We start from the raw sequence: 24,179 nt of genomic DNA, 5'->3' as shown, positions 1-24,179 counted from the left end.
CATCAGTGGGACTTTGTCTGGTAATGACAGATCAGGATGGTTTTAAGTCAAAGTTTTATTTTCCACTTTATTTCAATGCTTAAAACCTCCTCTGACCTCCTGAAAACTTCCTGTAAAGTCTGTCTGAGGCTCCAAAGGTGAGTCAGTGCAGTGTTGGGGCTTAAATCAGGCGTGTGGCTGCTGGGAATAATGGGAGAGCTGTTTGTTGCTCCTCATCTTTATCAACTGTGCGCAGCTTTGATGCTGGAAGCTTTTTGGTTTCTGCAGCAGACGCCTGCACACAGCCCAGCATTAGCCGAGTTCATAGTAATGATGACGATGGAAATAAAGGTGACCCATCATGTGACCAATAACATGGTCACATGATGCTAATGATATATTCAGATATATTGTTGATATTACAGTAAAATCCATGTTCTTGTGATTGTATGGAGCACCTTGATCTCAAAGGGACAGAGTAATCCCATTACCTGCTGTGCTGATATTAAAATATTAGACTGTGAAGACAGTGAATGTGACCTCAGAGATTTGCTGTTCTGTTGTTTTTGTGTTTTAGTCCTTAAACAGACGTTTGTTTTTCTAACTTCAGAAGATGAAAAAAGCTTGAACCATCACCAATGTGACCTTTTATCTTATTAAACACTGAAACGAGTCAAACACAGGTTTAAAGCTGCTTTCAAAGCTGTTCACAGAGTGAGAGGAGATGTTACACCACCTGCTGTAGAACTACACCTGTGCAGAAGCTCAAAGGTGGTTTTGAACATCTAAAGTGAACAAACGAATATTAACTCAGTGTCAAACATGCAGCACAGTGGCCAGAACCAGATCACCAGAGGGTCCAGCTCGGGTCTTTGTGAGGTCATGAAGTTCTCCAGGTTTCAGTAAACAGCTGTTTGCTTTGTTTTCATGGCGGCATGATGACACAGGAGCGAACATGGAAAACTAAGAGTATTAGTAGATGTAGCGAAACATTTAAAACAGCAGTTTGGATCCAAAAAGGCAAAAACAGGTGAAGGTTTGTGTGTTTGAGCTGTGAGGCTCAGCGTCCCAGCAGGCTGAAGGGATGCAGAAGAACTGAGCTCAGGCGGCTCAGGCTCATCGATCAGATAAGAAGAACAATAAGTGTGTTAGAAATCACATCCTGCTGGGATGCAGACCCTTCACTCGTCGTGAGCTCACTGGTCTGAACCAATCATGATCCTGTGTGACCCATGAACTGGTGGTCCACGCCCACAGGTGGTCCACGCCCACAGGTGAGGACCAACAAACTGCACTGTGGATCTTCACTGTCACTGAGTCCACGCCTCGTGTAGGGCTGTTCGATATAACGATATATATCGGATGACGATATAAAAACATTTATCGTTTCCTATCACGCTATCGTTTGTTTCGTGGTGTCGCAAAATAAACTGTTTACAGCAATATTTTTCATGGTTCTGGTGTCACTGTAGTTATTATTAATTTCTTAAAGGTCTCTCTTTCTCTTATATTTGATATAACCACACTACGGACGGACAAGCGCCTGTTTTTATGCGTTGTCGTTAGTAACAACAATGGTAACAGCATCGCGTGGCTCTGCTGTCCGCTTGTTTGTTTTCCACGTAAACCTTTCACAATAAAGTCTCAGGATCCTCTTGAGACTTTATAAAATAAACTGAATCACGGGAATGCAGAGAGTTTAGGGATGAGAAGCAAAAAAGAGCCGTCAGGTGCTGAAAAATAAACCCTAGACTCAAACTTTGAAAGAAACGGCGGCCGTTACAACATGTCTAAAAATGTATCGTTTCATGCATCGTTAAAACACTCGACTCCAGGTAAACGACGCCCAGCTGCAAACACGTCACGCAAGTCGAGCTGCCCGAGATTCACAGAATTTATAGAAAACGTTACATTTTTGTGATTTATATCGTTGTCAGGACGATAGATGTCTTATATCGGGATATGAGATTGTGGTCATATCGCACAGCCCTAGCCCCGTGTGCACCATCGAGGTTTATTTGCAGCTCTCGAGCTACAAACGTGACATCAGGAGGTTAGTTTGAGCTGCTGTTGGTTTGGAATCAATTAAAGTTTCTCCTTCTGTGTTTTTCCTGCAGCTGAGTGCATCAAGTGGACATTAAAGGCCATTTAAAAACCACCAGAAACTCCTTTAGTGCGAGCAGCGAGAGAAGCAGCTGGTTCCCTTCCAGTAACTCTTTAATTAGATAATAATGTGCTGGGTGGAAGCCATTAGCCGTGGCGCCGCGATGATCACACGAGAAGTTATCCGGCATAAATGGAGTATTGATTGTTTGGGACTCTGAAGTCAGCTTCAGCTCCCGTGAAACTCACTGTGACCTCCCCAGGCGGTTCAGCCCACCGGCGACTGATCCCGACCGGCCGACACTCAGCGCGGCTGAACCAACAGAAGCAGCGCGGCGAGATCACGAGTGTCCGGCAGCCAACACGAGGCCGCCGAGGAAGGCGTCCAACCGAGCAGCAGCTCTGAAGCTCCAAAGACTGGCAGCATGACAGGCACACACACACAGACACACACACACACACACAGACACACACACACAGACACACACACACAGACACACACACACACACACACACACACACACACAGACACACACACACAGACACACAGACACACACACACAGACACACACACACACACACACACACACACACAGACACACACAGACACACACACACACACACAGACACACACACACACACACACACACACACACACACAGACACACACACACACACACACACAGACACACACAGACACACACACACCAGAGCAAGCACCACCAGGAATCCCCCAATCAAAGCATCCTGCAGAGCTGAACGTCGCACTTCCTGTCAGCAAACTTCAGAGGAAGAAATAGCAAACAAACTCACACACACACACACACACACACACACACACACACACACACACACACACACACACACACACACACACACACACACAGCTCTGCTTTGACTGTGCTGGGATCAGACGGTGCTTGACTCACAGTCTGATGATCAAACGTGTTCATACAGAATCAAATGCGGTTTCTTCTTCTGCTGTTTTTATTCTTTATATTCTCTGACTCAGACCCAGCTCCACCCTTTGACTCAGCATCGCCGCACCCTGAGCTCAGCAGTCAGGCGTTCCTGAGTGAGACCGTTTCCTGTGGGGTGAACGGGACGTCTGTGAGCGATCGATGTCCGCTCATTAGCCGCTCACTGTGGGACATAACCGTGGATCTACATCATTCACAGCACAGTGACATCATCCACAGCACAGTGACATCGTCACAGCACGGTGACATCATCCACAGCACAGTGACAATGTCACAGCACGGTGACATCGTCACAGCACGGTGACATCATCCACAGCACAGTGACAATGTCACAGCACGGTGACATCATCCACAGCACAGTGACATCGTCACAGCACGGTGACATCATCCACAGCACAGTGACAATGTCACAGCACGGTGACATCGTCACAGCACAGTGACATCATCCACAGCACAGTGACATCGTCACAGCACGGTGACATCATCCACAGCACAGTGACAATGTCACAGCACGGTGACATCATCCACAGCACAGTGACATCATCCACAGCACAGTGACATCGTCACAGCACGGTGACATCATCCACAGCACAGTGACATCGTCACAGCACAGTGACATCATCCACAGCACAGTGACAATGTCACAGCACGGTGACTGATTGGATTGGATGGAAACATGCAGCCACCCTAAGAACCAATCACAGCAACAGAGCAACCACAGAGAGTAGTGACAGGAAGTAGGAGGGGCCTGTTATGAAATTTTCTCAACTTACTCCCAGCCGGTCACAGCAGATGGCCCCGCCCCTCCCTGAGCCTGGCTCTGCTGGAGGTTTCTTCCTGTTAAAAGGGAGTTTTTCGTTGTGCTGGCTCACAGCGGCTCATACGACGTTTTGTGTATTATTGTCGATCTTTACAACACGTGGAGGCGACTGTCGCTGTGCTGCTATATAAACATCACTGAACTGAGCTGAATAGTAACATTTTAACAAGATAGCAACATTTTCTGAGGTCACACGCGTGTCCGCCGCAGCGTCATGAAAGCATCATGGCTGTGACAGCATGACAGGAAGTCAACATTCAGCCCGCTGCTCTTTGTCGATTTTAGAGAGAAAATAGTTCCTCCATGAAACTGAAGAGTGATGGGGTCATCTTTCTCTTTGACCCCTAGCTGGTGTTGGGTGTGCATCGATTCCTGAGCCCATACGCTGCTGTGGGTGCCAATGGTTGTCGAATTTCCTTCACAACTCGTTGCCATGCATGGCGATCGTTGGCGATTGTCCTGGCCTCGTCGAGATTTATTCTGCCCCTGATGTCATCTTTGACCTGTTTTAGCCATGTTTTCTTTGGTGCCGTTCTGTGGATTCTCCACTGGGTGGGTTGTTTACGCCAGAGGAGTTGATGTGGTAGTCTGCTCGCATCCATTTGACACACATGGCCAAACCATCGCAATCAGCGTTTCTGAATTCGCCCCTCAATTGGCGGTTGGTTGCCGCATCGCTATCAGATGTCCTCGTTTCGAAGGCGGTCTCGAAGTGACACTTGTAATATCTGTCGAAGGCAGCGCATCTGGAAAACGTCGAGTTTGTTGAGGTCCGCTCTGAGCACCGTCCACGTTTCAGATCCATAGAGCAATATCGGGAGGATCAGCGTCCGGAAACGGCGGATTTTGGTCGAGATGGAAATATTGGTTCGCTTCCACAAGCACCACTTTAGAGATTGCTGCAGTTGCGTGACCTATTCGACTGTGGATCTCTGCCGTGGAACCAACCTTCCTTTGCTCGATCAGTGAGTCCAGGTATTTGAACTGCTGGACTTGCTCTATTTGGATACCGTTGAGGTAGACGTTGGCAGGCGACCCATCTGTTGTCATCTTGTCAGTGTTTATCTTGAAGCCATATGACTCGGCGGTGCGTGTGAGCTTGTATAGAGCGTCCGTGGCTTCGGCGTCATCCTCGGCCAGCACAGTGCTGTCATCTGCAAACACGAGATCCGTCACGGTGCCATTTTCATCAAACCAGACTCCGCATCTGCCCCTGAAGACTCATGATGGCGTCGACTACGATGTTGAAGAGCAGCAGTGAGGCGACAGCGCCCTGGCAGACTCCAGTGCGGATGGTGAATTTAGTCGACAGCTCATTACGGCTGCGTATTTGGCTCGATGATCCGTTGTAATTTTCCTGCAGGAGCTTAATGACTTTTGGTGGGATGTGCTCGGTCTCCAGCGCCATCCAAAGTGCTGGCCAATCGATGCAGTCAAATGCGGATCGATCAATGCGGTCATGGTTTCTGCTGAGAGGTTTTCACATGTAGGTTTTGGAGCTTTGAGCATCATCGACTTCCAACACAGTGAAGAGGAGGCAGACGTGTCCACAGCTAGCACATCAGACTGGACCTCGCCGCAGGTCCAGTCTGATGTGGATGGTCTGAGTGCTGCACGGGTTCACGGTTTAGGTGGACGTTACAAGGACGGACGCTGTGACAGCAGCTCTGAGCGGTAGCTCCGCCTCTGTGGGAGGAGACGGCGGCGATGTGCAGGAGACTCCACCTCAGAGACGAGACAGCTTGTTTAATGAAATCATCTTCATCATCATGAGTGATTGTTAGAGCCAACAGTGTGGTTTTCAGAATCTGTACAATTTTATTTTATAGGGTTTTAATTTTTAAATATATTTTTTGCTGTTTGTATTTAAAACAACTAATCTATTTTTAAACAATCCTTTTGTGTTTATTTTCTGATTTCTTTTCTCTTTTTTAAGATCCTACTTTTATTCATCCTGAAACTATTTTGTCTGATTTATTTTTAATAATTATTTTATTTCATTATTTTATTCTTGTTTATATAATTTCTGATCTGTATTGTTGGAGGATCTTTACCATAAAAGTGAACCGACACCTGAATGTTTAAAATGTATTTGTGTTTACTTTTTATTATTGTTATTTTTCAGTGAGTAATTATTTTGCATCCATATGTATTAAATTCTATTATATGTATATATGTGTATGTGCTGGTTTGACTGGTTTGACTGGTTTGAGGTCTGTGCACGCGTCATTAATAACTCCTGTGGTCACTCAGCTGTGACGACTCTGACCTCAGGTGACCTCTGTTCAGCATGCAGTACGAATAAAGTTTGATTGACTCACAGCCTACATTAATGTCATGTTTCCTGTTGCAGGTTTGAGGTGACAGTGATGCGAGCGAATGACGGCGGTGTGACGATGGCGTGCTGCTGGTTTGAAATTAAAGAGATCTGATTGGACGTTTCCGCCCAGCAGGTGAGCGAACACCTGCAGAGACACCCATTATGTAACCGCGGCGACGCTTCAGCAGCAGTTTGTCCTGCAGAGTCAACTGAAGGAAAGAGATGGAGAGATGAACACACACACTTCTTTGTCAACTTTGCAGGGTGTTGCTAAGCAACCGAAGGAAATCTGAAACCAGAATAGCGATGTGAAAAAAATCAACAGAATGTAGAGAAAGATGCAGCTTCGCTGTTTCTCTCAGCTTTGCCGTCATGTTGGAACGTGTGGGAGACGAGGGGGAGGAGGGGGAGGAAGGTTTCCATCCAAAGCACAACCAAGCACGCTAACAGGAAGTTAGCGAGAAAACCAAATGAGCGCCGTGGTTTTATGAACGCATAACTTTACATGATGCTGATGTCATTAAACACACCTGTCTGAGCTCCCGCACGCTAACACGCTCATGTGACCAAGATCCAGACACACAGGTCATGTGATTTAGGTATGCAAAGTGGGATGGGCTTAAAAGCAATGAATACCAGCTCGCCATGAGGAGACGCTCAATGTTTGCTTCAGACAAATAATCACAAGAACAACAGTCACAACAACGAAGGTTTCACACAGACCGAGCTCGTCCACAAGACGCCACACCTGGATCACACACATCTGGATCACACACACCTGAGTCTGTGGCTCAGGTGTGTGATATGTTAGAGACATGGTCTGTGACTTCCTGCTAAAATCTAAAACTACAAGCTCTCCTAAACCTACTGGGCTTCAACCAGGAAGTGACATCATCATCCTTCATCACACCCCAACCTCCTAATATGTCTCTGTGCACAACACTGAGCATGTGTGACATGGACACAACGGCCAACTTGTGAAGTTGTAGTCGTGTGTTAGCTCATGAGCTAGCAGTGTGTGATGTCTGGTCAGCAGAGGCCAAGTTTGGGCCTCACGTTGGTTTTAAACCTGAGGTGAAGCTCGACATCACAGGAAGTTAATAATAATGTAAAAAAACATTTTAAACTTTAGCTGCACAACGACTTTACTGCTTCAGAGGGTCTTTGGTTGCGGTGGAGGCTGGGTGGAGGTGTCGCTACATATGTATGCACGGCTGCTCGTTACACTGAAGGCAGCTTTACTGACAGCTGTTTTCTGTCATGATGAAAAAGAACAAGGTGACGATGGTAAATGGCCTGTATTTGTACAGCGCTTTACACAACATTCAGTCATTCACACACTGGTGATGGCAGCTACATCGTAGCCACCGCTGCACTGACAGAGGCGAGGCTGCCGGACACTGGCGCCACCGGGCCCTCTGACCACCACCAGTAGGCAAACACGGGGTTAGTATCTTGCCCAAGGATATTTGGCATGCAGCCAGGAGGCAGCCTGGGATCGAACCACCAACCTTCTGATTAGTGGCTGACCTGCTCTGCCACCTGAGCTACAGCCACGATGCAGGTGATGTAGCATGTTCACTCCTCCTCCTCTGACTGCCTCTGACAGTCTGTGACTGATTTCTATGTGACGTCTCAGGAAACGCCCACTGAATCCACGTCTGTGCACCAAGTGAGCAGCACTGGCTCGCCAGTTAGCCATTAGAAATGGTGTCCTCCAGTCAAACGACACAAACCCCACAGTGACACAAACTAAGAGCTGATGAGGTTTCACACAGGATTTAAGCGAGGTCACACGTTCCTCACTCAGGTACAGGTACAGGCTAAAGTACTGATTTAACTTCAGTACTCGAGTAAAACAACAGGTTGCAGCATATATTTGTGGGAAGATGCTGATCGCACCTTTCTCAGGTGTGTTTTTCATCACGTTTTAAACTCGGTCACGTGTCACTGATGGAGCAATCAGATTGTGTTTCACGTCTTATTGTTTCTCAGATTTAAGGTGATGCGTTTGTGTGAAGTGACAGAATCACCTGCAGTACTGAGCCCGTTTGTACCGCAGATACCTGAGGACTGAAGAAGAGTCGTCAGGTGTTTGTACCTCGTTACCTGACAGAGCGCATGCTAATGTTAGCCTGCTAGCGTGGTACTTCTATGTTGGGATCAGGCAGTTTGTATGAATCAGCCAACGTCGTCCACCCAAACAGCCTTTTCCAAACGTCACAGGCACACAGGGCTACAGACCAGTTAGCTGTTGCCTGGTAACTGCTGACCAGTACAGACACGTTGGTATTCACCGACAGGTTGGCGAGTGGATGCTGGAGGTTTGGTGACGGCTTCGGTCTCTGACAGACTGATGCAGATTACGGTGAAGCCATCTTGTCTGCAACCAGTTGCTAAGCAGCTGTGAAACTAAAGGATGCAACTGTCTGCTTTCAGAATAAAAGCTGTGCTTCACAGGCTTCAGAAAGCACAGATTTTACTTTGAAGGCGAGCAGGTCCTGGTTTAAAATGTTTCAGCACAGCTCAGTGACTGTCTGCAGACGTGTCGGCGTCTAAGAAAGCAATGGATCAGTGTGACTGTGTGAGTCGTGAACTCTAAAATGCCGAGCAGATGAATGAGGACTATTCAAACTACAGCTGCAGGGCTGTTAGCGTGGAGGTCGGTGAGGGTTCGGCCGTCACTACAGACGTTTAAGAGCTCGCTGTCGAGCGCTCAAACGTCTGGTGTTCTGATTCAGTCGCTAACGAGAGTTAGCATGTCTTAACAAGAGTTGTCCTCACCTCTGGCAGACAGCTTCTTGGTGTTGATGATCTTGGCGGCGTACTCCTGACCCGACAGGACCTTCACGCAGCGCCGCACAACGGAGAACGCTCCCCTGGAAACACGACAGGAGGAACCAATCAGGCAGATAAAGGACACAGCTCATCCTCTCAGAGTGAGAGACCTTCACTTTAAGTGAAGCACGGCTGAAACATGAAGCTAGCATGGAAACATGCAGTTCCTCTAACGGCCACAGGAGGCAGGCTCCATCCTCATAACGAGACCTGAGACGTCACCCACTGCTTTTTGGTGGAATTGCATCCTTTCGTTTCCAGGTGTGAACATAAAAGGAGTACAGCGTGGAGTGATGTCATCAGCTAATGCTAGCTAGCATGGTTTTCAGTCTGCATACACAGATCTGAGGAAAAACGAGACACCAATGGTGGAGGCTTCACAAACTTCCATCTTTTATATACAGTCTGTGGTTTAAAGCCACATCTGTTCATCTCTAAAGAAAGACCAGATACATTATGGGAGAGATTGAAGATCTGTTTTTATAACTCAATCAGTGATCAATAACAGTAACACTGATGAACAGTTATTCACGACGATCCTTTTATGGCTGGAAGTGAAGCTGTAGTTTCTGCAGAAAGCTTTCTGTTTCTTATGAAAGCTGCATTCTGCCACCCACCATCACATTATGTAAGAGACCTGGCATTATGTGTGTGTCTGTGTGTGTGTGAGAGAGAGAGTGAGAGTGTGTGTGTGTCTGTGTGTGTGTGTGAGAGAGAGAGAGAGTGAGAGTGTGTGTGCATGAGTGTGTGTGTGTGTGTGTGTGAGAGAGAGAGAGAGTGAGAGTGTGTGTGTGTGTGTGTGTGTGTGTGTGTGTGTGTGTGAGAGAGAGTGAGAGTGTGTGAGAGTGTGTGTGTGTCTGTGTGTGTGTGTGAGAGAGAGAGAGAGTGTGTGAGAGTGTGTGTGTGTCTGTGTGTGTGTGTGAGAGAGAGAGAGAGTGAGAGTGTGTGTGTGTGTGTGTGTGTGTGTGTGTGTGTGTGTGTGTGGGCGGTGAGTGGGATGGGGTCAGAAAGGTGTTACACTTCTCCCTCCATCTTTCTCTGCTTTCATCAGCCATCTTTACTGATCAGCAGCTTGATCAATAATCAATAAACCATCAGACAGATCGAGTCGTTATCAGCATCTTTGCGTCTGTTACTGCCGTTTACAATTATATCCAAACATAAACACAGTACACCACCTGTGACATCATCAGAATAATCATTACTAAGACAACTTTGATTATAAGGAAACTTATTTAATAATAATAATAACAATAATAATGATAATAATGAGATTTGTCTCATTAAATGTGAATCTCTTAGAAAATCCTGCAGAAAATATAAAGAAAAAATCAAATATTTAAAACATTTTAAATAAAGTTTTATTTGACACATGAGCTAAAAACAAATCAAACAACTTGTGAGAGGACGGTGGAACAACGATGAAACGATTAAAGGCTTCTGATTCCTGATATAAAGCAGATTATTGAACATTTCTGATTCGCAGGCTTTGTTTAACGTGGGGATGAAGACGACCACACTCACTTGCCCAGCTCCTCATACAGCTGATACTCTTCAGTAAAACGAGTGCAGATGACCGTTGCCATGGTGACCCTGTGGGGCGAGGGGTCAGGGAGCTCCCTGTCGTCTTCCTCCGAGGATGATGATGATGGTGATGAAGCCCAAGAGTCAGACCCGTCTGAGTGTGTCGGAGGGATGAAGAAGAGGAGGCAGAGAAAGAAGAAGAAGCAGAGGTGGCAAAGAGAGAGAGAGAGAGTTTGGCTGCGGACGGAGGTAGAGGAGGAGGAAGAGGAGGAGGAAGATGGAGGGATGATGGAGAGAGCAGTGAGGAAGAGCTGCACCTCTCGTCTCTCTGTGCTGATCTGAGGCTGCGAGAGAGAGAGGGAGGCTGTGAGAGGCTCGCCCTGACCGCCCACAACCCTGCCAGCCAATCAGAGCGCAGGACACACACACACACACACACACACACAGTCGCTATGGTAACTGCATCCTCGCTGTGAGCATAAAGTAAAAAAGTGAGAGATCCAAAAACTGCAGATTAAACTGCAAATATCAGTGATACTACTATTAATAATACTACTGCAGCCAGTGGTACTGCAGTACACACAGTACTGTGAATACTGCCACTGCTATACTACATCATGCTTCCTACTACAGGAAGAGTGGTTTGCACCCAGTTTGTACTGGGAACAAGACAACCACAGTGAGGAGGTCAGGGTACCCTTGCGGAGGTGGGGGGGAATCCCAGGGTATTTCCAGAAACAGCTGATAATAAATCAGCTGATCATGACTGACAGCGATCAGTGTCTGTGTTTGAGTCCAGCAGTCGGAGGAGCCGACTTCTCCGGTCTCCAGTTTTATTTTTAGCTTTGTTTATCTCCGCTGGGACGAGCTTCCTTCTTCCTGTCACTCATCTTTTCTGCTCGGCTTCCTCCTTTCGAGCCTCCTCGCCTCCTCCTCCTCTCTCTGGGGATGAAGAGCAGGACTGAAGCAGAGCTGATTGGTCAGCAGAGTTCAGGCTGAGCTCGTCTCCAAACCCCGAGAACACGCTGTGAGTGGGCGAAACACCAACCCAGCATCCCTCACAGCACTGGGAGCTCTGGGCTGATGAGTGAACAGATGTGATACCATATGGTGGTTTCTGATTGGCTGGTTCCAAAGTAAACTTTAACTGTAATAAGATGACAGCAGCAGCTGTTTGAGTCTGTGATGCTGAAACTTTGTTTGTCCATCCATCCATCAGTCCATCCATTCATCCATCCATCCATCCATCCATCAATCCATCCCTCCATCCATCCGTCCGTCCATCCATCCATCCATCAGTCCATCCCTCCATCAGTCCATCCCTCCATCCGTCCATCCATCCATCCATCCATCAGTCCATCCATCCATCCATCAGTCCATCCATCCATCTGTCCATCCATCCATCAGTCCATCCCTCCCTCCATCCATCCGTACATCCATCAGTCCATCCCTCCATCAGTCCATCCACCCATCGCTCCACCCACCCATCATCGGTCCATCCATCCATTCATCGATCAGTCAATCCCTCCATCCATTCATCAGTCCATCCCTCCATCCATCCATCCGTACATCCATCAGTCCATCAGTCCATCCATCCATCCATCAGTCCATCCCTCCATCAGTCCATCCACCCATCGCTCCACCCACCCATCATCGGTCCATCCATCCATTCATCGATCAGTCCATACCTCCATCCATCCATCAGTCCATCCATCCATCCATCCATCCATCAGTCCATCCCTCCATCAGTCCATCCTTCCATCAGTCCATCCCTCCATCAGTCCATCCATCCATCCATCAGTCCATCCATCCATCAGTCCATCCCTCCATCCATCCATCAATCCGACCCTCCATCCATCCATCAGTCCATCCATCAGTCCATCCCTCCATCCATCCATCAGTCCAACCCTCCATCCATCCATCAGTCCATCCGTCCATCAGTCCATCCACCCACCCACCCATCCATCAGTCCATCCCTCCATCCATCGTCCCTCCATCCATCCATCCACCAGTCCATCCCTCCATCCATCATCGGTCCATCCATCAGTCCATCAGTCCATCCCTCCATCCATCATCGGTCCATCCATCCATCCATCCATCCCTCCATCCATCCATCCATCCACCCACCCACCCATCAGTCCTTCCATCCACCCATCATCGGTCCATCCATCAATCCATCCCTCCATCCATCATCAGTCCATCCATCCATCCATCCACCCACCCATCCATCTGTCCATCCATCAGTCCATCCATCCACCCCTTCAACCATCGATCAGTCCATCCATCCACCCTTTCATCCATCCATCCATCCACCCATCCATCAGTCCATCCCTCCATCCATCCACCCCTTCATCCATCCACCTGTCCATCCATCCATCCACCAGCCCATCCATCCATCCCTCCAGCCATCATTCCATCCATCAGTCCATCCATCCATCAGTCAGATTAAGTCTGGGTTTAATCCGATGAGCAGAAGAGACCCTCCAACAGGATGAGTCATGCACAGAGAGCAGAGAGTCTTCAGTGTCACAGGTGTGACGGCAGGTTTAACACTGAAAGCTGTGCTGTATGATCACAGTTTTAAACAATTTCTCTTCTGAGCTGAGAAGTTCACACCAGTGACACATTAAAGACTCATTACTGCTGTGCCAGTAGCTCAAACAGGCGTCTCACTGTAATCAGATTACATTGTTTAGTTTGAGTAAATGTTATATTGTTGTGAAAAGGCCTTCGATGTGGCTCGTTTCTCAGCGTGGCCTCAGACTGACAGTTCCAGGGTTCTGTGGGTTAGCAGTTAAAGATGAGTCTGAGGAGTAAACACAAAGACTTCATGCTCATCAGCTTCTGCTGTTGCCTGCTCACTTCTCTTCTTGGGGCTCACGTCTGATTGGCTGAAGATCGGCTACATCAACCTCCAGGCTCCCGTACCTGCTGGAGCTCCCGGGCTGGTTTGTCACCGTGTCTGTGAAGTTCTGCTGTGGGTGTTGTCCTCTGCTGCCCCCTGCTGGTCTGATTTCTGCACACCTGCTGCTGATCTGTAGTCCTCTCAGAATAAACATCATCAGTTAGTATATCAAAGTAAAACATGTCTCTGTCCTGAGTGGAAATAAAAGCAGGTTTTAATCTGGCTCACTGAATCTATGCAGAGCAGCATTCTGTTTATGTGGCTTAGAATGAAAATGTATTATTACAAAATAAATTGTGCGTTGAATAAAAACACATTTCCCAGGGGCCTCCTGCAGTCAGACACGTGTTTTTACATAAAAGAGCTCACCTGCTTGCTCAGGTGTGAGTGGGCTGGCTTAGTGTCAGCAGTGTGGGTGTGGGGAGTTGTGAGTGGGACAGCTGAGCCTGAGGTGTGATCTGTGTGGCAGCAGGTCACAGGTACACGTGTCAGCAACACACACACATTACTTCCTGTTACAGATGAAGTGAGCTAGCTAACACTGGGGCTGTGTCCCAATTAAGAGACCGCATGCTTGAAGTATGCGCACTACTAAAGTCTGTATCTGCAGCAGAATGGAGCTAAAAATAAATGTTGGTTTCAGTTCTATGAAGCTTTGAGTATTTTGGATCAGTAGCTGCTGTGTGTGTTGCATCATATTGCTGTAACTGTTTATATGCTTTATATATTCTGAGCTAAGTTGATCTATAGTGTTACATCATATTCTATAAGGATGTTATGTGTTTGTAGACTTTCTGCCCAGTTTGACCCATTTAGCAGACGTCAGCCTGTTTAAGGCTCTGATATCTATTCTGTATGACTTAAAGCAGTTATGACATGGTCTGATTTTCTCACCCAATAAAGGAATATTTCATATATCAGTCTACTCTTCATTCTATCAGACACAGTTTTCATAGCTCGTACATTTGCTTTTTACACATATATGTAAGCATTGAGCCAAATGTAATAATGTCAACATATTAAACAAACAACATTTGTCTTTTATGTATAATACATCTGTATATACACTGTCAAAGATACTCGTCTTTGAGTGAAGATTTAAGGTGATAGGAAATATAAATAAATGCAACTTGAATCTTTGACCCAGAGTTCAAGCTCACTGCTGTAATATATCCTGTAATAGATAGATAACATAATAATCTGACAATACTATAATATTGGCCATATTATATTTACATTACCACAGTGAGATGACTTTAGTCTCATGAACAACATTAGCTAATTGTTATTTACTAGCTAACACATACAAGATGGCGCGGCCACGTCCAGGCGCCTTCCTGACCACTCCGCTCCGACTATCTACTTTTCTTATTTTTTACCTATTTTTTGCTCTGGTTTTCATCCCAAAATCCTCTAGTCTTATAGTATACGACAGCGGATCACTTGTAAACATCGGTGCCAAGGTTGCACATCTAATCTTGGACACTTTTAAACCTGACCCTTCCTGGCCGCCAGAGAACAACAAAGGACGGGCCGCTCATCCGAGGCACAGAACAAAGAAGCGCCGGTGGAAACGCGCTGGTATTAGGAACAGACTGAGACAGCAGGCGCATCGCGCACCACTGCCCAGTATCCTACTGGCCAATGTACAATCCATGGAGAACAAGCTCGATGACCTAAGAGCAAGGGTCACCTTCCAACGTGACATGAGGGACTGCAACATTCTGTGCTTCACGGAGACATGGCTGACCCCCACCGTGCCGGACCAGGCCGTAACTCCGTCGGATTCATTCTTTGTGCTCCGCGCGGACAGAACGGCAGAGTCGAACAAAACCAAAGGTGGGGGAGTGTGTTTCATGGTAAACAGAAAGTGGTGTGATGCCAGGAGCATTTCTACTCTCTCCAGCGGCTGCTCGCCACATCTGGAGTTCCTGAGCATTAAGTGCCGCCCTTTCTGTCTGCCCCGTGAGTTCACCTCGGTCATCGCCACGGCGGTCTACATCCCACCCCAAGCGGACACAGGTATGGCTTTGTCCGAATTACATGATGTGCTGAGCTCGCTTCAAAACAAGGACCCGGGCGCAGCCCTCATTGTATCAGGAGACTTTAACAAAGCGAACCTCAGACAAGTCATGCCAAACTTTTACCAGCATGTCTCGTGTCCAACGAGGGAGGATCGAATTTTGGATCACTGCTACACGCCATACAAGCAGGGCTACAAAGCTGTCTCACACCCGGCTTTTGGGAAGTCTGACCACAACGCCATCTTCCTCATCCCCCAGTATAAACAAAGCATACGGAGGGAAGAAGTAACCACGAGGGAGGTAAAACGGTGGACTGCCCAATCAGAAGCTACGCTACAGGACGCACTCAACGACGTCGACTGGGACATGTTCAGAGCATGCGCAGTCGACATCAACGAGTTTACGGAAGTAGCAGTATGCTTCGTCAATATGCTAGCGGAGGAGATTATCCCCACTGCGAGAGTCACCACATTCCCAAACCAGAAACCGTGGATGGACAGATCGATCCGCACTGCAGTAAACGCCAGGACCGCCTCCTACAACGCGGGTCTCGCCACTGGCGATATGAGCGCCTATAAAGCAGCCTCATAAGGCGTGCGGCGCGCGGTGAGAGATGCCAAACACCGGTACCGGGAACGTGTGGAGTCTCGCTTCCACCAGGGCGACACACGGAGTATGTGGCACGGACTACGCACCATTACGGACTACAAAGCCAGGGACACTGCGCCGATCAACGCTGACTCTGCATTCACCAACGAGCTGAATCGGTTCTACGCCCGTTTCGAGGTTAGCCAGGCGGCTAATGCTATCTACCGCCTGACTACCGAGGACAGTGACGTCATCAGCGAGAGACCGGTGACCAGCATCGCGGAGCATGACGTCCGAGCGGCACTGAGGAGAGTGAACACAAGGAAAGCGGCGGGGCCAGACGGCATCACCGGCCGTCTGCTGCGCTGCTGTGCTGACCAGCTAGCAGGTGTGTTCACTTACATCTTCAACGAGTCCCTGGCGAAGTCTGTGGTCCCCACATGCTTCAAAAGATCCACCATCATCCCTGTGCCCAAGAACAGCAAACCCTCATCCCTGAACGATTAGCGGCCAGTTGCACTGACCTCGGTAGTAATGAAGGTATTTGAGAGGCTGCTGAAGAACATCATCTCCTCCTCCATCCCAGACACCACAGATCCGCTGCAGTTCGCCTACAGATCCAACAGATCCACAGAGGATGCCATCGCCCACGTCCTACACACCACTCTCAGCCACGTGGACAAGAAACAGGGTAACTATGTGCGAATGCTGTTTGTTGATTACAGTTCAGCGTTTAACACAATAGTGCCCTGCAGACTGTTCACAAAGCTCAGGGATCTGGGACTTAACAGCCGTCTGTGTGCATGGGTGTTGGACTTCCTCACTGGCAGAACTCAGGTGGTGAGGGTGGGCAGGTGCTTCTCCAACAGCATCACCATCAACACAGGAGCACCTCAGGGATGTGTCCTCTCGCCACTGCTCTACTCCCTCTACACTTCAGACTGTGTGGCCACCCACGGCTCCAACACCATTGTGAAGTTTGCTGACGACACAGTGGTGTTGGGTGCCATCTCCAACAACGATGAGGCGGCCTACATGGATGAAGTGAAGAATCTGGCATCGTGGTGCCAGGACAACCACCTCCAGCTGAACGTCAGCAAGACCAAGGAGCTGGTGGTGGACTTCAGAAGGGGTCAGCACAGAGACTACAAGCCCATTATCATCAATGGAGCTCCAGTGGAGAGGGTGCAGTCCTTCAAGTATCTTGGTGTCCACATCTCCTCAGACCTGACATGGGCTGCCCACATTCAGGTCCAGACCAAAAAGGCTAGGCAGCGCCTGTATCACCTACGACAACTGAGGAAGTTCAGGGTCTCTCCAAAGATCCTCAGGATTTTCTATACAGGCGCTGTGGAGAGCATCCTCACACAGAACATGACATCGTGGTTCGGGAACAGCTGTGTGAAGGACCAAAAAGCTCTCCAGAGAGTGATCCGTACAGCAGAACGCTGCTGCAGGATTGCTCTCCCCCCGCTTCAGGACACCTACACCAGGAGATGCCGGACTAGAGCAGCGCAGATACTGAAGGACCCGTCCCATCCTGGCAACGAACTGTTCCAACTTCTGCAATCTGGTAGAAGGTTCCGCATCTTCCGGGCAAGGACAGAGAGACTCAAGAGGAGCTTCTATCCCCAAGCCATCCAGGCCCTAAACACACACACCCGCCCTCTCACATCATCTATAATTGACTGAGACAGGACTCTTCCAGACACTAAACCAAGGCACAATGTACATTTCAATTCCTTTAATTTTAAATATGTTTATATTGTCTATCCTGTAAAATAGTCAGATATCTATTCATATTAATGTACAGAATTCACCTGCTTGCTGCTACTACTGCACATTCACCCAATGTATATACTATATATATATATATATATATATAATGTTCTTCCTCTACACCCCCCCCCCCCCAATTTTTGCACATGTCGAGGAGCGTGTCAGGCTACATTTCACTGTGTGTTATACTTGTATAACTATTCAGTGAGCATTTGTGTAAAACCGGTCCGAAACAAAACACAACAGCTCATTAGGGTTAGTAACTAACAGTATGTAGGCAGATGCAACATCACGACTTTAAATTAAATGTCTGTATGTGCCAGAAATAGAAGAAAAAAAACATTGAAGACCACATAACACATTGATAAGATGACACTTGAGTTATGCACATGTGATGCTAGTAAGGTCTGTGGAGTGTTTTTTCTTTTAGTGTCTAAAATGGATAGCAAAGTTGCTGTTTGCAATGATTGCTTAGGGTCAGTCCAGTAACACAACGCCAAAGTGCTTTCCTTTAACAATACAAAGTGGAGTGTCCACCTCAACAGCTACAATAAAAAAAAATTAATGTAATAATAATAATAATAAATAGTCCACTGATATTAGCAATCAAAGAAAATTCTATCACCATCCCAAATAAAACTTTAATAAAACATGCCAACATTATGGTCTAACAACAAAACAGCTTGTCAGCGTTCGGTTTTTTGCAACAGCACAGCAGTAACCATTTAACACTTGCCACTGTCAACGTTTATTTTACCAAAAAACTTCAGTTGTAAACATTTTAACATGGAAACAATTGTTCGTCTTTAAAAGTCCACAAAATATACATTCATCCTGCATTCCCAACTTACCCTTATTCTTAGTATGTATTGCAATTACCTTTACAATGCACACAATGTAACACAAACAGAATATGAACATATTTCCACCTCATAACAATATGCCTTGAACGCTAATATACACACCACCCTTCAACATTTCTGGTGCAGTATCATCTCTCAATTAAATCCTTTGAATCTCAATTAAATCCCCCCACAAGAGTAAAATCTCTCAAATTGTAGTAGTTTACAAACTTTTCAAAATGTTCTAAATTTCTCTTAAATGTAATTTTCCCTTTATCTGTCATTTTCAACAAATTACCATTTTATTCTCATTCAGCCTCTGAAAAACTTCTGTCCATCTGACAGAACATTCATCATCCAAGTTAAGGGTTGGCTTATTCATTCAGTTTATTCTTGAGCATCTGTACCTTGGTCAAGAGTCTGCTGACATACAGATGAAGGAAGAGCTTCTGAAGTACTTCAAAGAAAGCTTTCAGTCTTGAGGTTAACTGAGATTCAGTGCATATATCCCACCCGTTAAGAGTGCACATGCAGAGGCCAGGTCTTCCAGGTCATGCAGAACACCCGAGATGGTTATACCCACATCGGCTGGAGGAGTGCTGGCATCAACTCTTTCGATGGTGAAGATAGCAAGGGTAATTTGTTCCAGCTCCCTCTGAACAGCTGTAGCTTAGACACAAAAACATAGAAAAATGGCATCCAGTTTAATGAAGTAAACACAATATTAGGAACATGCACCCCAGTGGGCCACTATTTTAGACTACAGATTCAACAATAAATATACATAGTTTGGGTATACAAGAAGATTTCCCAAAACATTTAAACAGGTTCCATGCAAATTACAACAACAACAACAACGTTACAACATGCAACAACATTAGTATTTAGTATTTTAGTATTTATTTATTTATTGTCATTGTCAAGAACAATGAAATTGCGTTTGGGGCTTCCATACAACCCAAAAAAAAGAAGAAAATAATAAATACCCCTTAAAACCCAAGTGTACATATTTAACCCAGTGTGACTCCAATGCAATAAGACAATCCTTAGCAATAATGTTCGTAGAAATTCAGACAAAGACCTGAGAAACATGACAAAATACAACAATGCAACCCATTCAATATTATTGTACTGTGAGATATGATATCAGATATGATAGTTATCTATTTAAGAAAGAGGGGGGGGGGCAGGAGGGGGAAGAGAATAAAGATATGATGCACCAATGCAGACCAGTTCATTGCTATTAAGAAGTTGGATATGGTTATTGTCCGTGAGAGGGGGGCAGAGAGTTCAGGAGCCTCACAGCCTGTGGATACAGGCTGTTGGCCAGTCTGGATGTTCTGGCCTGTATAGACCCGTACCTTCTCCCTGAGGGCAGCAGATGGAAAAGGTGGCGCGCAGGGTGATGTTGGTCCCGCAGGATACTGTGCACCCTCCTCAGACAGCGAGTGGGGAAGATATTACTGATCTCTGGCAGACTTGTTCCAATAATTCTGCCAGCTTCTTTCACCACCCGCTGGAGTGCTTGCTGATCGGCCTTGGTGCAGCTGGGGAACCACACTAGAAATCCATACGTCAGAACGCTGCTGATGGCACAGTTGTAGAAGTTCAACATCAGAGATCTGGGAATGTGTGCGCTCCGCAGTCTCCTCAGGTAGTAGAGGCGCTGTTGGGCCTTCCGTACAACTGAGGTGATATGGTTGCCCCAGGACAGGTCCTCGGTCACAGTTACCCCCAAGAATTTAAAACTGCTCACCCTCTCCACCGCCTCACTGCCAATGAAGAGAGGCAGATGGTTGTTATGACCCCTCTTCCGGAAATCTACAATGATCTCCTTGGTCTTTTTGGTGTTTAAGACCAAGTTATTGTCGTGGCACCATGACTCTAGTTGTTGCACCTCTGTCCTATAGTTTGTCTCATCATTGTTGGATATAAGTCCGAGCACTGTAGTGTCATCTGCAAACTTAACAATGAGATTGGACGCGCAGGAGGAAATACAGTCATGGGTGAAGAGAGTGTATAGCAGAGGGCTCAGAACACACCCCTGAGGGGCACCGGTGTTGACCACAAGGGTGGAAGAGGTGTTCTTACCCACTCTGACACTCTGTCTACGGTTAGTGAGGAAGTCCACAATCCAGTTGCACAGAGAGGAGTTAAGTCCCAGTTGGTGGAGTTTGGGACGGAGTTTGTATGGCCGGATGGTATTAAAAGCCGAGCTGTAGTCTACAAAGAGGAGCCGTGCATAGGTGTTCCTGTGTTCCAAGTGCTTCAGTAATGTGTGCAGCACTGTGGCGATCGCATCCTCGGTTGACCGGTTCTCCCTGTATGCAAACTGTATTAGTTATTCAAAAATTTGGTTTAATACAGATAAAAAACTAAACTAAAATTACCAACCAATTATTCTTTGAAGAGGATGCTTGGGTCTTCATTCAGGTAAAAAGGTAGTGCCCTGAGGACACACTCCCTCCCCTTTTCAATAGTTTCCTTCTGTAGAGAGTGGCAGAGATACAGGAAGAGAAAACAGATATACTTTAGGATGACACAAACTCACATTATACGCAAAATGAATGACATATCCACTGCACAGATAGACATGTACACAAGACCAACTGATCATCACATGGACATGAATAGTTAACCTGTTGGGCAGGGTTTCCACCACATTATATATGTCCATAATGGAGGTAAAGACAAACTAATACATCATCTTTTTTGCATTCAAAAACTGATCTTTAACATAAAAACATTCACTTATGGTTTAACCCAAAATTGAGGGATCAGATTTTACACAAGTTTAGGTAATTTTAATTTTCCAAAGTTGTGGGTACCAAACTTTGTCTTGCTTAATATAAATGTAAGTGCACTGTGCAGCTACCATACACTAGCTGTTTAAATTTGAAAATGATCTTATTAGCCATAATATTTTGCTACCAACAGAATAACGCACCTGTGTGGCAGGGGCCAAAGTTTGTCTAATTTTCTTCCCTGCAACGCCTCCTTTTTTCTTGAAGACTTTTATGAGCTGGTCATTGGTGTATTGGTCAAGTTGTGCAAAAAGCCTTGGAACAAGTGGAGCAGTAGTAATCCTCACATATTCTGCTTCCACCTGAAAACATGTCAACAAACACAACATACTGTACTGTAAATATACATACTATATGTACACATATACATACTTTATAACTAAAACTAATGTAGAAAGACCTCATTAAAGCTATAATTTTAACACAAACATTTACACAAAATGCTAATGGAGCCATTACAGCTTTTATTGTTATTTATAAGTTCCAAAAAATATTGATCACAGCTGATCTGAAAAGAATTTCATGCCTCAGGCCCTTGAACTGCAACCTTTACCATGGTTCAGATGTGGAGAAGAAATAACAGGGGCATGGGATGGGTCACAAAAGAAAACTTAACTTATAAAACAGTTTTGTTTTTAAAAGTATAACAGTTCACATACCACATACAAGCTCAGCAGTACCACATACACCACATCAGTATAGGAGGGAGCAGGTAAAGGCAGGATCTGAGATTTATAAAGTAAAACAAGAAATTCATTACTTAATTTCAAGAAGCAAATTATTGTTTGAATTACAACTAAATAAAATACTACTCAGAAGAAAAGCAAGAGATTGACACTGCCATGTGCTAACTTTCTATAGAAGCAATTATCACCAGGTCTGTCGACCTCCATTGTCTGTCCACTCATATGTCTTGAATAATTTTATTTAAAAAATTAAGTGTGTACTTTCACAAACTGTAATTTATAACTACATTGATATGTATAACTCCGCTAGGAAACATGCTGTATTTACAGACCATTTTTACATAATACAGATTACTGATAGAGCAGAACAATGGTGTCACAGTGGCTTTCGCCCTTGACTTTTTGGATTTTAAATGTCACTTTATGCTATCCTTGCTATCCTATTCGATATTTACGACTCTCGGATTACATTAAAGGAATCCCAAGAAAGCAAATGGAAAAATAACCCCTTGAAAGAATAACCCCATGAACCCCTGTAGCTAATCCCTTAATAAAACAAAAAACAATAAAAATGTTTCTTACACAGTCCACAAAATAAGCATGTCCAGGACCCAGTAAAACTAATGTAGAACAAGCGCACGCAAACGATATAACATGTCTTGTAAGACAAACGCAAAATATAACCATGCTGGACGTGTAGATACTACACAACATAGTCAAAGAAAAAAGTGGTCTTACCTCTCAAAGAAACAGCAGCTTGGCGCCAAAACAACGTTTTCAAGTTAAATTTGAAGTCTTGCGCATGAGCAGGCACAAGCCGTGAAACCTTGTTGTTCTTCGCGGTTTTATTACAACTGTTTTTGCATTACTGCCACCTTGTGGATATACAAAGTATATCGATCCTAATTGACTTAAATGTTATGCCATCAAGTAACACATTAGTATTATGTACATTGAATAATAGACACAATTACGTAGACTTGATTAGAAAAACATATGTTAACTTAACAAAAACATATTTTAAGTAAAATGAAAATAAATAATTAATATACACTGAACAATCCACCTCATTCGTTTTTTTGAGTGAGACACATTTATAAGGAACCTATAAATATTTCTAATGTTTCTAATCATCTTTCAAACTTTGTTTCATGAGTTTGTCATCAAAGCCCGGCTTTGTGTTCAAGCTGAAGAGGTCAGCTGGGCATCAGCCTTCTCTGTGAACTTCCTGCTCCAAGATCTGAGCGCGCTCACATCAAGGGGATCGACTGAGCTCCGCCTCCCCCAGTCACAGCCGTTATCAGAGGAACGTGTGTGTGATGGCTGCACTCACAGCCACACAGGGGTAATATCAGCATATTAGTGCTGAGGCTTATACATAACGTTGCATTCACATCTGTCTTTCTTTAAATATAGGAATTAATTTACAGGACAATGAAGAACTGGTTTTGGTTTAGAGTTAATTCACGTATCCACATAACACTGCATTCTAAAATAAGTGCGCACATTTCAGTTTACACTGTTATGTATGATTAATCTTTGTTTTCTGAGTTACCTTAGTTGCAGCTGCTCCAGTCCCTTGATTGAGGAGCCAAGACGTGGAAAAGGGGCGGAGCAAGCCTTGATGGAAAACTGCAGATTGGCTCATTCCATAACTCGGGACCATGGGGGGGATCGGAGTTCATGATGTTAGTTTCAGTTGGGTTTTGTGTGTTTTACCCCTTTTTGTGGGCTGATTAGCTGATTATTATTTATGGGCCCAACATTTTGAATCTTTTTGCAGGATTGAACTATGATGTTTTGGGGTTTAATAAAAAATCTCTTGTTTTTGGACTTTCACCTGTGGCTAAGTTTCCTTCGCTGCTCGGTCCATCTCAATGTCACACAGATAAAATAAGGCTGTGATCATCACAGCGCTCTGTAACCTGTGCTTAGTTACCATGGTGACTTAGCAGGTAACCTCACACCTCTGGTCAGGCCAGCTTCA

The 24,179-nt window shown here is 45.7% G+C and overlaps 1 protein-coding gene across 1 annotated transcript in view; it reads right to left on the bottom strand.

Moving 5' to 3' along the window:
• camk2a (calcium/calmodulin-dependent protein kinase II alpha) overlaps positions 1-11,803 on the bottom strand; it is a 51,258-nt gene extending 39,455 nt beyond the window's left edge. The window contains exons 1-2 of the mRNA XM_026180969.2: positions 10,565-11,803; positions 8,987-9,081 (exon numbers count right to left, since the gene is read on the bottom strand). Coding sequence (XP_026036754.1) covers positions 8,987-9,081; positions 10,565-10,626 — 157 coding nt within the window. The 5' untranslated portion in view covers positions 10,627-11,803. The remainder of the gene's footprint in view (positions 1-8,986; positions 9,082-10,564) is intronic.
• Positions 11,804-24,179: the final 12,376 nt, after the last annotated feature.

The sequence above is a fragment of the Astatotilapia calliptera genome, chromosome 10 (genome assembly GCF_964374335.1).
Source record: "Astatotilapia calliptera chromosome 10, fAstCal68.1, whole genome shotgun sequence".
Taxonomy (NCBI): Eukaryota; Metazoa; Chordata; class Actinopteri; order Cichliformes; family Cichlidae; genus Astatotilapia; species Astatotilapia calliptera.
Note: the sequence above shows the minus strand (reverse complement) of the source record. Positions and strands in the feature narration are given on the sequence as shown.